This window comes from Martes martes, assembly GCF_963455335.1.
Source record: "Martes martes genome assembly, chromosome: 6".
NCBI lineage: Eukaryota > Metazoa > Chordata > Mammalia > Carnivora > Mustelidae > Martes > Martes martes.
The window spans coordinates 70,363,658-70,377,381 of NC_137893.1; the positions used below are offsets into that span (position 1 = coordinate 70,363,658).

At 36.9% G+C, this 13,724-nt stretch overlaps 1 protein-coding gene across 1 annotated transcript in view; it reads left to right on the forward strand.

Moving 5' to 3' along the window:
* The window catches only part of SAMD3 (sterile alpha motif domain containing 3), a 53,936-nt gene that overhangs the window by 39,140 nt on the left and 1,072 nt on the right, over positions 1-13,724 (forward strand). Inside the window, exons 6-7 of the mRNA XM_080805797.1 lie at positions 7,892-8,092; positions 13,317-13,488. Of these exons, the coding sequence (XP_080661923.1) occupies positions 7,892-8,092; positions 13,317-13,488 (373 nt within the window). The remainder of the gene's footprint in view (positions 1-7,891; positions 8,093-13,316; positions 13,489-13,724) is intronic.

A 13,724-nucleotide genomic window follows, 5' to 3' on the forward strand; every position in this document is an offset into this window, starting at 1 on the left:
TGACACAAGACACCTTCTTTGTAAACTTATTCAGATTGTAGGATGCCGAGGAACATTGTGTTCAATAAAAAAAAGTCAGGGTGAGTTTTTATTCATCTCTGTGCGGGAAATAGTTATAACTATTTTGAACCATGCTGTGTCTTCCTACATCAAAAGCAGTCTCAATTTTCTGTTCAAATCTCACTTAGAAAGAGTGTCCTCCTTATTTCTCTCTCTTTTTTTTTAAGATTTTATTTATTTATTTAACAGAGATCACAGGTAGGCAGAGAGGCAGGCAGAGAAAGAGAGAGAAGCAGGCTTCCTGCTGAGCAGAGAGCCTGATGCGGGGCTTGATCCCAGGACCCTGAGATCATGACCTGAGCCGAAGGCAGAGGCTTTAACCCACTGAGCCACCCAGGCACCCTGTCCTCCTTACTTCTGTTCTGGCTGTTGGCTTAGATGACTGTGCTCTCTGCTACTCTACCCAAGTCCCCCAGAGCTACAGGGCACGGTGCTATTGGAGCCGAGGGCCCACTCTGTTACCAGAACTCGTGTGGTCAAGGAGGTGTGGCCTAAGCTCATTACCCATTTTGGATCCAACTCAAGTTAATATTCTCGTTCATTTATTCTGATTCCTTTGAAGTCACAGATCCTACAGATGACTCCTACACTGCCCTTCATCATGTCTGTTCATTGGGATTCCTTGGCTAGGTGTGATCTGTTCCCTGCTTCACGGTTTCTTCTTTCCATTACTTCTTGAGCACGTTTCCCTCCTTCCCCCCCACCCCCACCATCTTTACTGCTTAGACAGACATGTAGCAGCCGACTCTGCTGCTACTCTGTAAGATTCAGGCTTCTCTCATCCCCCGGTTCCCTCTTGTCAGTGTGTGCTGCTAAGGAAACCAGCCTGTCGGAACAAGGCCATCCATCTTTTTGGAGAAGTCGGGGTTACGCTAAGACCAGAAGCCCTGCACCTGGCCATCTCCATGCTTGAGAAAGTCACTTCCCCTTTGAAAGTCTCAAATTGCTCATCAGTAAAGTGAGAAGCACAGGCCAGACACTGTTCAAGTTCCTTCTGGCTCTAACAATACATGAATCATTAAAAGGTGAGAATTTGAAATTCTGAAGCAGCCTGCTCTTCCTCTGAATACAGTACTTCAATCTAAGATAGGATTTTCTGACATTATGTTGGTCCAATCAGGTAGAAGCTTTCCAGAATCTCTGCTTTACATGACATTTCATGAATTGGATGGGGGTGTTAGGGGAAGCCATTCATTATGTGCCTACTTGTCTATAAATGTCAATAGTACCAATTTTAGAACTCCCACTACAGTACAATAAAATGAAAGCTGTTTATAATTACAAACAGTCCCTTTTCTTTTTAAAAATTAAGATTTTTCTTTTTATCAACAAACTTCTTATTATATACATTTGAGACTTACAAAAGAATCCTGTATGTATAATTTATGAGACAAAAAATATACTGTGAGGCTCACATTCAGCTTTAAAATCGGAACACTGTCCATACCTTTGTGTCTTCCCATCTACAGAGTACTGCCCTGTACCCTGAATTTTATGTTTCTCATTCACCTGTTTTTGAAACATATGAATTTGCCACATGTGTGAGGTGTCTTATTTAGTTTTGCTTGTTTTTGCAGCTTACGTGATGATACACAGTATGTCATCGATGACTTCTTTTCTCACTCAATATACTGACTCTGGGATTCACCCAGGCTCAGTTCAGTTGTGTTGTTCATTCATTTTTATATTGGCTTAAAATCTACTGTGACAGGAAAACACAGTTTATTTGGATATTCTTTTATTGGCAGACATTGCCTGGTTTCCAGTTTTTGCCTCTGTGAGCTATGCTGCTGTGATCGTTCCTTTTGTATATCTTGTTGTATATGTGCAAGTTCTTTCCAAGGGTATGCGTGTAGGAGGGGAATTGCTGGCACACTGGGTATGCAAATATTCAACTGGATAAGACAATGCCAATTGTTCTCCTGGTCCTAACAGACATTTAAACTCACTGAACTGAGTTTAAACTGCCACACCCCCAAGTAAGATACCATTTTGATCAGATATCAAGATAACTCCCTCCCACCTCAACTAAGATACCAACAGATTGGGAGTAAAATGTTCCTTGTTCCTATTTTAATTTTAACCGCTTATGAGCTTTATCATCTTTCATATTTATGAAATACTCAAGTTTCCCTCTCTGTAAAATGCCCAGTCATGTCTTTTACCTATTTTTCTGAGGTTGCGCCTTTTTCTTATTTATTTGTAAGAATTCTTTATATATTCTGTATTCTACTCCACCAGTTTAATCATTGTAAATATCTTCTAGTTTGTGCCTTGCCTTTTGAATTTCTTTATGAAAGCTGTTGACCGAAAGTTTGTAATTTCAGTGTAGTTAGATTTATTAATCATTTCTCTTAGGATTAGTACTTTTGGGAACTCCTTTCCTACCTTGAAATGATAAGAATTATATATATATATATATATGTATATATATATTTTTTAATTTAAAGTTCTGTCTTAACATTTAAGTACTTAAGCCATGTGTAATTTACTTTTGTATAAGGTGTGTGGTATAGATCTGTTTTCTTTTTTCCCATATGGCCAGACAGTTTTCTGTACCTTTTATAAAACAGTCCTCTTTCCCAGGCATTTGTGTTGTCATCTCTGTTCTTTCCAGAGATCTGTGTCTAGAAGCTCTGCCATGTTGCCCTAGTAATGTTTTCTATCCCCGCATGAATATCAACTTTCCTTATTTACATATTACATAGTTGTAAATGTCTTGATAGTTTCCAGTCTCTATCACTAACTGTTATTTTTTAAAGAGTGCCTTGGTTATTCTTGGGCTTTTTGACCTTTCATGTGAATTTCAGAATCATCTTGTTGAATTCTTAAAACTTTAATTTTTGGTTTTTGATAGATTTTAGATTTTGATAAAAATATTATTGAATCTATATCTCCATTGGAAGGAAGGCGATACTTCCTTATGATACTGAGTTTTTCTAACAGTGAACATGGTAGATCTATTAATTTGTGTCATTAGTATTTTCTAATAATTTTATATTTTTCTCCATAAAGGTCCTACACATCTTTTATTAGTTGTATTCCCAGGTGCTTTTTACTTTTTGTTGCAACTGTACAAAATTATATATTCTGTTTGTTAACAAATTTTTTATATTTATCTTACATTCAGTTGTTTGTAAAACTCTCTCCCCAACTCTAATAAGTTATATGTACATCATTTTGAGTTTTCTCTTAAATAATCAAATCACATCAGCTATGAAAGAGGACAGTTTGTTTCTCTCTTTCCAATTTCCATGCCTTCCGTTTCTCTTTCTTATCTTACTACTCTGGGTAGGATCTCTAGTAAAAGGCTGAATAAGAGTATAGCAGAGCAGCATTGTCTTGTTTCTGATTTTAAAGAAAATTCTTTTAAAATTTCAACATTAAAAATGTTAGTTCTAAGTTTCTGGTAGATAACGTTATGTTTCAAAAATTCCTCTTTTTATTTATTTATTTATTTATTTAGACATTTTTATTTATTTATTTGACAGAGATCACAAGTAGAGGCAGACAGAGAGAGAGGAGGAAGCAGGCTCCCTGCTGAGCAGAGAGCCCAATGTGGGGCTCGATCCCAGGACCCCGGGATCATGACCTGAGCCGAAGGCAGAGGCTTTAACCCACTGAGCCACCCAGTCGCCCCTCCTCTTTTTATTTTGATGAACATTTTTTCCTTTAATTTTAAAAGGATGTTGAATTTTATACATATTTTTTCAAGTTGAATTTTATACATATTTTTTTCCTCATTTCAAATGTGTTCATTTAAAAAAAACTTTGATTGGTTAATGAAGTATATGGTATTTATGCATATTTAGATAATCCAGGTTAATTACAGAACTGTTCATATGTCAAAATTCTTAAAACCTATTTATTTTTGTTTCTATCACAGTGACCCTAAAATTCAGATTTCAGGGGTGCCTGCGTGGCTCAGTCCATTGAGCATCAACTCTTGATTTTGGCTCAGGTCATGAAATTGGGGTTGTGCATTGGGCTCCCAAGTTCAGCAGGGAGTCTGTTTCCCTTTCTCTCTCTGTTTTTCCCTCTCTGCCTCTTTCCTCTGCTCATGCTCTCTAAAATAAAAAATCTTTTTAAAAAATTCAGATTTCAGTATGAAAGGTTATGTGAAATGTAATGGGTAAATCAGTCATACTTCCCTTTAGTTTACTAGAGTTCCTTTAGTAATGCCAGACCATTGTTGTGTTTCTGGGATAAGCTGAAGTTAGTTGTTCTTTGTTCTCAGTATTTACAATTTTATTCATGAATGAGATTGACTTGTAATTTTCCTCTTACAGTGTTCTTTCAGGTTTGGAGAGTCTTAGAATAGGTTGGAATCCTTCATAGAATTCCTTTTCCCCCCAACCCTCCTGACCCCGACTTCCTTATACAATTTGCATAAATTGGGAACACTCTGTTTAGAAAGTTTAGTAGAATTTGTCTATAAAACTTCCAGGTCTCGGCATATTCCTTGTGGAAAAACTTATTTTCTATTTATATTTATGTAAGATTATAGGGTTTTATTAGTCTGTTGGTAAGTTATCTTTTTCTAGAGATTTGATCACTTGGTCTGTTTTGCTAGTCATCCTGCGTTCATAGAAAGTGGATCTACCTGAAGCTCTCTTATGTTCTTGAAAAGCCCCTATGTAGGAACATTTTAGGCCTATTTTTTTTTTCATTTTTTATAAATGACATCTGCTCATATTCTGGTCAGCTAAACAGTTTGCCAACTTGTTAACTCAAGTGCAGTTCTGCTGAGTATCCCCTCAACAAATTTTTTTCTTTCTTCTTTTTTTCTTCCTTTCTTTCTTGTGGCAGGAGGCAGTTTGTTGTTTGTTTCTTTATTGTTTTAAAATATTTTATTTACTTTTTAATTTTTTTAAAGATTTTATCTACTTATTTGAGAAAGAGAGAGAGAGCACAAGCAGGGTGAGGGCAGAGGGAGAAGCAGACTCCCTACTGAGCAGGAAGCCTGACATGGGACTCAATCACAGGACTCCAGGATCATGACCTGAGCTGAAGCCAGATACCCAACTGACTGAGCCAACCAGGTGCCCCTTAAATATTTTACTTAAATTCTAGTTAGTTAACATACAATGCAATATTAGTTTCAGGAGTAGAATTCATTGATTCTTCACTTATATACAACAGCCAGTGCTATCCTAAGTACCCTCCTTAATACCATCACCCAGCTATCCCATCCTCCACCCACCTCCTTCTTTCAACGCTCAGTTTGTTCTCCACCTTTAAGAGTCTCTTTAATGGTTTGCCTCTGACTCTCTTCTTTTCCCCCTCCCATATGTTCATCTGTTTCTTAAATTTCACATGAGTGAAATCATATAGTATTTGTCTTTCTATGAATGACTTATTTCACTTAACATGACACACTCTAGCTCCACTCGTGTCTTTGCAAATGGTAAGATTTTTAAAAATACTTTTTTTGAAAACTGAGTAATATTCACATATATATTCCCATTTATATTCATATTATACACACAGACACACACACACACACACACACCACACCACACCACACCACATCATCTTTATCCATTCATTTGTCAATGGATATTTGGGCTCTTTCCATAGTTTGGCTATTGTTGATAATGCTGCTGTAAACATTGTTGTGCATGTATCTCTTCGAATCTGTATTTTTGTATCCTTTGGATAAATACCTGGTGGTGCAATTGCTACATTGTAGGGTAGCTCTATTTTTAACTTTTTGGGGCACCTCCATACTGTTTTCCAGAGTGGCTGCATCAGTTTGCATTCCCACCAACAGTTAAGAGGGTTCCCCTTTTCTCCAAATTCTCACCAACACCTGTTTTTTCTTGTGTTGTTAATTTTGGCCATTCTGACAGGGGTGAGGTAGCATTTCATCCTGGTTTCGATTTGTATTTCCTTGATGATGAGTGAGGTTGAGCATCTTTTTATGTGTCTGTTAGCCATTTGGATGTCTTCTTTGGAAAAGTGTCTATTCATGTCTTCTGCCCATTTCTTAACTGGGTTATTTGTTTTTTGGATGTTGAGTTTGGTAAGTTCTTTATAGATTTTGGATACTAGCCCTTTATATGATATGTCATTTGCAAATATCTTCTCCCGCTGCATAAGCTGCCTTTTAGTTTTGTTGTTTCCTTCACTGTGCAGAAATTTTTATTTTGATGAAATACCAATAGTTTATTTTTGCTTATGTTTCTTTCCCTTGACTCCAGGGACATGTCTAGTAAGAAGTTGCTATGACAGAGGTCAAAGTTGCTATGGAAGGTCATATGCTACCTATGTTGTCCTCTTGGATTTTGATAGTTCCCTGTATCATGTTTAGGTCTTTCATCCATTTTGAATTTATTTTTGTGTATGGTGTAAGAAAGTGGTCAAGTTTCATTCTTCTGCATCTTGCTGTCCAGTTTTCCCAACACCATTTGTTAAAGGACTGGTTTTTTTCCCCCCATTGGATATTCTTTCCCACTTTGTCAAAGATTAGTAGACCATGTACTTGTGGGTCCATTTCTGGGATTTCTATTCTGTTCCATTTATCTATTTGTCTGTTTTTGTGCCAGTACTATATTGTCTTGTTGACTACAGCTTTGTAATATAGCTTGAAGTCATGAATGATGATGCCTCCAGCTCTGCTTTTCTTTTTCAGGATTGTGTAAGCTATTCAGGGTCTTACAAATTTTAGGATTGTTTGTTCCTGTTCTATGAAAAATGCTGGTGGTATTTTGATAAGGATTGCATTAAATGTGTAGATCACTTTGGGTAGTATAGACATTTTAACAATGTTAGTTCTTCCAACCTATGAGCATGGACTGTTTTTCCATTTCTTTGTGTCCTCCCCAATTTCCTTTATACGTGTTCTAAGGTTTCAGAGCACAGAACTTTTACCTCTTTGATTAGGTTTATTCCTAGGTATCTTATTGTTCTTGGTGCAGTTGCAAACGATATCGATTCCCTGATTTCTTTTTCTGTTGCTTCATTATTGGTATATAGAAATGCAACAGATTACTGTATGTTGATTTTATATCCTGCAACTTTGTTGAATTCATATATTAGTTCTAGCAATATTTTGGTGGAGTCTTTCAGATTTTCTGCATAGAGTATCATGTCATCTGCAAATAGTGAAAGTTTTGAATTCTTCTGTGACAATTTGGATGCCTTTTATTTCTTTTTGTTTTCTGATTGCTCCTCAACAAAGCTTTCTAGAAACAGTTGTTTTTTTGGCTACTCAAACTGATCATCTTGGATTTTTAATATGCTAGGTATTTCCTAGCCATCCACCCCACCCAATGTACTCAAATTTAATTTGAGTACTCAAATTAAATTTGTACTCAAATTTGTACTCAAATATAATTGACAGTTTGATGATTCAGTGTCACAAAATACCCACTGTTATTATTTTGAATTTGGATTTTATGGCATAGTAGTGCAGTTATAAAAAGGCATTTAAAAAGGAAAAATAAAAACAGTAGCAATAACAAAACCTTAATTTAAAACCTTTTTATCTCTTTTAATATTTAAATGAGCAGAAATAAAAAACATTCCTGTTAAGTGTGAACCTTGTAGATAATCTAGGTTTCTACTAAAAGGGTATGTAGAAAATGAAGTAACTCTTACATCTGTCAAGAGAACAGACTGTTAGTAATAATAGTAAGTAATGAACTCTGATTTGCTAAAGACTGTCCATTTGTTACCCACAGTCAAGGCCAATTGTAATCACACGTGGTAACCTTCACCTTAGGAGTCCATTACAAGTGCAATAACAGCCTATGATTCAAGTTCTCACGAAGTGTTAAACTGCTACTTGAAAGATGAAACATATTGATATTTCAAAAATATTTTGCAGGAAGAAACTGTTTGCTTAGATTCTGAGACAGATGAACACATTAACTGGTTCCAGCAAGAATATATGAAAACAGAAAAGAACTGGAAAGAAATTGATAAGAGGATGAGTCAGACTTTGGAAATAAGAAGAAAGTTGATTGGCAGCAGAACACCTCTGAAGGACATTCTTAAAATGTTTCCTTTCCTGAAGTGCCCTTATCAGGTATCTTTATGTGCTTATAATATTCTCTAATTTTAATGTCCAAATTGATTTTTTCCTTTTCTTTTGGAGTACAATAGCACTACGTAGCAAATGGTGGGTTTGAATCTCAGTAGGGTGTGTGAGACTCCACAGGCTACAACTAGGACCATTTGGTAAGAATTTCTGGAAGCATATTCTAATAACATACACTGCCTGCCTTCAGATTTAAAGATTTCCCTGTCATTGAACATACTGGGGAGGCTTAGGGGTGTTTTGACAGTGTGAAACATTTTCCCTTTACATACATTTAGACAATCAAGATAGTTTACTAAGGAACTGTTAGTCTGCAGCATTACTCAAAATCTATTTCCTTTATGATCCCTAATAACTTTATAAAGTGGAATATATGAAATTTAACAAATAAATCAAATACCCTTCCATTTAGTTTACTTATAGGGGCCTTTAAATGGTCCTATCACAATCTTAGTGTAATGTTAGCTGAGTACATAATGAAAGATTCATTGAAGTTTTTACCTGGGAACACATTTCATGGAAGAATTCCGTGGGCGCAATCAACTGTTTTGAAAATAAAAGTTATCCATGTTATTCTTCCTCCACAAAATGAAAAAGAACTTGCCTGCATATTTTATTTTCATAATCATGCCTATAGCAAACATCTGAGTGCTTACTACGTAGGGGGCGTATTTTCGGTGCTTCACACGGATTATTTTATCTGTTCGTCTCTCAGCAACACTACCTTAGTTATTAGTTGTTTTCTCTTCATCTTTGGGTTGCTAGGAAGAGTAATAGCCAGGAGGCTTTGGCTATTTCAAGAGTACGCCAGATTGACACACTTAACAATATATTGTTTTAAAGCAAAACCTTGTCAAACTGACAGCCCATAATCTCCGTAAGTGTAAGGAGCATATTTTAAACATGTTAGTAGTTCTCCAAGTGCCTTGCAGAATATTGTGCGTGCAATACAAATGAAATATTGATTTTTGTTTTTTGAATGCTGAATGAGTTAGTGAATGGTGGCGGTCTTTGTCTGGACTGCTGTAACGAAAATATCATGGACTGGGTGGTTTATAAACAACAGAAATTTATTTGTCAATAGCTCTGGGCTTGGGGTAGTCCAAGATCAAGACACTGGTGGGTTTGGTGTCTGACAGTCTGCTTTCCGGTTCATGAATGGCGCTCTCTGGCTATCATTTCACATGGCTGAAGGGGCAGTGTAGCTATCTGGGGACTCTTTTATAAAGGCAGGAATCCCATTTGTGAAGGTTCCACCCTCATAACCCGTCCCCTCTCAAAGGCCCCACCTCTTCATTCCATCACATTGAGCATTAGGTTTAACATATGAATTCTGGGGGGACATAAACATTCAGCCCACAGCAGTTGGTGAGGCTGTCTGGACACTGATGCTGCAGGCTTAGGAGGTCTTCATGGGCGTGTGGCCTGCACAGGTTTAGTGATTCAAAGAGATAAGCTATGGTTCAGCAGCCTTTCAAAGAATGATAGATGAGAATGAATCTGAGTTGGGGGCGGAGCAGGTTTTAGACCTAAGACTGTGTGTTTCTTGCTTTGTCTTAGGTCTCTTTTTTTCCCATTCCCTCAGGCATTTCACTCTTTATCCAAAATATGGATTGGGATATGGTTTTTGTAATGACCGTGTTACTGAATGAATAAAGTTGTCTATCTATTGTTTTAAACAAAAGAGTTGAACGTTTCCGCTTTCTTCAGTAAGTGCCTGTCTAGGCCTTAGACAGCCAGCTGGGATTCACAATATTTATAAAACCCTTGTTTTGCTTCCTAAAATAAACGCAAGCTCAACCTTACTTCCAAACACCCAGCTAACAAACAATCCCTAGAGCAGGACAGCTGCCCCTGCTCCAAACTACTCCCACCACTTGTTGCTACTACCATTGTGAAGCCCTGTGAGCCTAGGGAGCCTGTGGGCACAGGTGTGGCGGAAGAGAAGCAGCCAGAATGGGACATTGGACCGGAGAGTTTACATGGATCCTTCATCACCACCTGCATTCATCACCCTCCTCCTCTCAAAACACATTCTTTGAACAGAAAATCGGAAAGATATTTAGGAACAAAGATTTTAGCCCTAGGTATACTCATAGCTACGGAGGTGTTATTGACCTACAATTTCTCAGAGAACAAAGCCAGGATGTATACCTTTGCAGAGGTGCACATGTGCACAAACACACACACACAAAATCTGTATCTGTTCATATATCCATATAACCATGAGGTTGCATTTATATCTTCAAGTCCAACCTAAACCAGAGGGCTTATTCTAATTGACTCCTTTTCCATACATTCCGACTCTCTTTAACAGCACCCACTGGCACCCATTATTCTCAATGTATTTACTTATTTGTGTCACCTTTCCCAAACCTCATACAGTCAAACTCCTGGTCATGAATGATCAGCCACAGAAAAGCTCCTTTTCCCACACTCCATGTTTTGTCTCACAGGTTACTAATCTTAATCCTCTTTTTTCTTCTTGTTATTCAGAAAATTTCTATTGCTCTATCTTCAAGCTCATGAAACTTTTCTTTCTGTTTCCCATATGCATTTCCCTATTTAGTGATGTTTTCATTTCAGTAAATGTTATTTTCAAATTGAGTTTCAATTTGATTTTATATATATACACACACACACACACACGTACATATATATACACACATATATATACACATACATATACACATACATATATATGTATACATATGTATATGTATACATATATATGTATGTATATATGTGTGTATATATGTATATGTGTATATATACATATATATGCATGTATACACACATACATACATATATATGTATACATATGTACATATATGTATATATACATACATATATATGTACATATATGTATATATACATATATGTATACATATACATACATATATGTATATATACATACATATGTGTATACATATATATGTATATATGTATATATCCCATTTTTCTGTTGAGATGCCCCACAGTGATGATACATGGAATTCACTGGACTTACCATGTTCCCCACTATCCTAGATTAGTGGTCCACTGAAGGTTGCCTAATAAGAGAGCCACCATGCCTTTATGAGAATGTGCATTTCCGTTTTCTGATAACTACTTTTGGACCTATGGGCAACTGATGATCTACCAAAATGTTCAAGTAATGATGAGACCCCATGGGTAGTATGTAACTCTTCTTTACAGAGTTTTAGGGGAAGTGATGAGTACTTTGATTTCTACCAGTGTGAGTGATGATGAATTGTCTTATAAAGCCACCCTTAAAAAAAGGGAGAGGGTGGGGCACATGGATGGCTCAGTGGGTTAAAGCCTCTGCCTTCAGCTCAGGTCATGATCCCAGGGTCCTGGGATTGAGCCCCGCATTGGGTTCTCTGTTCAGCGGGAAGCCTGCTTCCCTTCCCCTCTCTCTGCCTACCTCTCTGCTTACTTGTGATCTCTGTCAAATAAATAAATAAAATCTTAAAAAAAAAAAAAGTGGGGAGAAAGGCAAGGGAAACAAAGGCAAAAATGAACTATTGGGACTTCATCAAGATAAAAAGGTTTTACACAGCAAAGAAGTCAACAAAACCAAAAAACAACTGACAGAATGAGAGAAGATCTTTGCAAATGACATATCAGATAAAGGGCTAGTATCCAAAGTCTATAAGGAACTTACCAAACTCAACACCCAAGGGACAAATAATCCAATTAAGAAATGGGCAGAAGACATGAACAGACATTTCTCCAAAGATGTACAAATGGCCAATAGACACATGAAAAAGTGCTCCACATCACTCAGCACCAGGGAAATACAAATCAAAACCACAGTGAAAGACCACCTCACTAGTCAGAATGGCTAAAATTAACAAGTCAGGAAATGATAGATGTTGGCAAGGATGTGGAGAAAGGGGAACCCTCTTATACTGTTGGTGGGAATGCATGCTGGTGCAGCCACTCTGGAAAACAGTATGGAGTTTCCTCAAAAAATTGAAAATAGAGTTATCCTATGACCCAGCAATTGCACTACTGGGTATTTACCCCAAAGATACAAATGTAGTGATCTGAAGGGGCATGTGCACCCCAGCGTTTATAGCAGCAATGTCCACAATAGCCAAACAATGGAAAGAGCCCAGATGTCCACCGACAGATGAACGAATAAAGAAGATGTGGTATATACACACAATGGAATATTATGCAGCCATTAAAAATGAAATCATGCCATTTGCAATGACATGGATGGAACTAGAGGGGATAATGCTTAGCGAAATAAGTCAGTCAGTGAAAGACAATTATCACATGATCTCACTGATATGTGGAATTTAAGAAACAAAACAGGATCACCGGGGAAGAAAGGAAAAACAAAAGAAGATGAAAACAGAGAGGGAGACAAACCATAAGAGACTCTTAATCATAGGAAACAAACTGAGGGTTGCTGGAAGGGAGGGGGGTGGGGGGTTGGGGTAACTGGGTGATGGACGTTAGGAGGGCATGCGATGTAATGAACACTGGGGATAACACTGATGAATCACAGACCTGTACCACTGAAACCAGTAATACATTATATGTAATTAATTGAATTTAACATTTAAAAATGTTTAATTAAAAAAACAGTGGGGAGAATCCAGTGGTGGTAGAATTCTCGGACAGGGAGAAATTGGGCAGTGGCAGGAAAAGGTGGTTTTGAGTAAAGGGGTTCCCATACATGTAAACTGGTTTTGCTTTTACTTTGTAATCAGATTGCCTACACCTGTTTCTCATCACTTAGTTTTGTCTCTAAAGCTCTCCTCTTTCCCTTTCAAACACTATAATTAGGTATTTTTAAAGTTTTGCTTTCTAAGATCGAACAGTTTTCTTATTTTGCCTCTTGTTGCACACCACCTAAAGAAATACAAGGTCCTAGAATCTTAGCTGGAAGCCAAATAGCCAAAATATGCATGTATCATTGGAACCCTCATTTAGTTGAGTCTGTGCAAGTTTTAATTCTATGGGTATAGAAGTTTGCTATGTCCATTATTTATCTTATTTATCCTATTCATTTCAGGCTTTCATTTTTTTTTTCCCCTCCTCTGTCTTTAAGTCTTTACTTCTCCACTAGAGCTACTCAGATACCTTGTATATATTTTAAACTAGCATTCAAAGCTTAATATAAGCCTGAAGAGTTATTTACTCCTTACATTCTATACATTAGCTTTTCTTGTGATCTTTTTCTTCTTTTTCCTAGATGTTCAGAGAATTCCAACTTCTTACGAGAATAGATATTTATAAGAAAATAAAGCACATTTTGGAATCCTATTCAGAAAATATACTGACTTCTTTTTCAGTGATGGACAATCCAATCAATATTGCATTGCAAGAAAAAATGAAACAGCACACAGATGAAGAAATGTTGAAACGTTAGTAAACTTGGGCCTTGGGCAATCTGGTCTCAGTCATCTGGATAATTTGGGATAATTAGAAAAGCTCGGTTTTAGAAATAATTAATTCAGTGAAACAACATGCAGCATGAAAAAAATTCCCAAGTAGGGCAAGTTGAGGTACAGAATTAAAAGTACACTTGATCCTGTAAAATTATATTTAGGGGAACTAGTTATCTGTTAGTGTCATAATACACATCATGAGGTAAAGCATG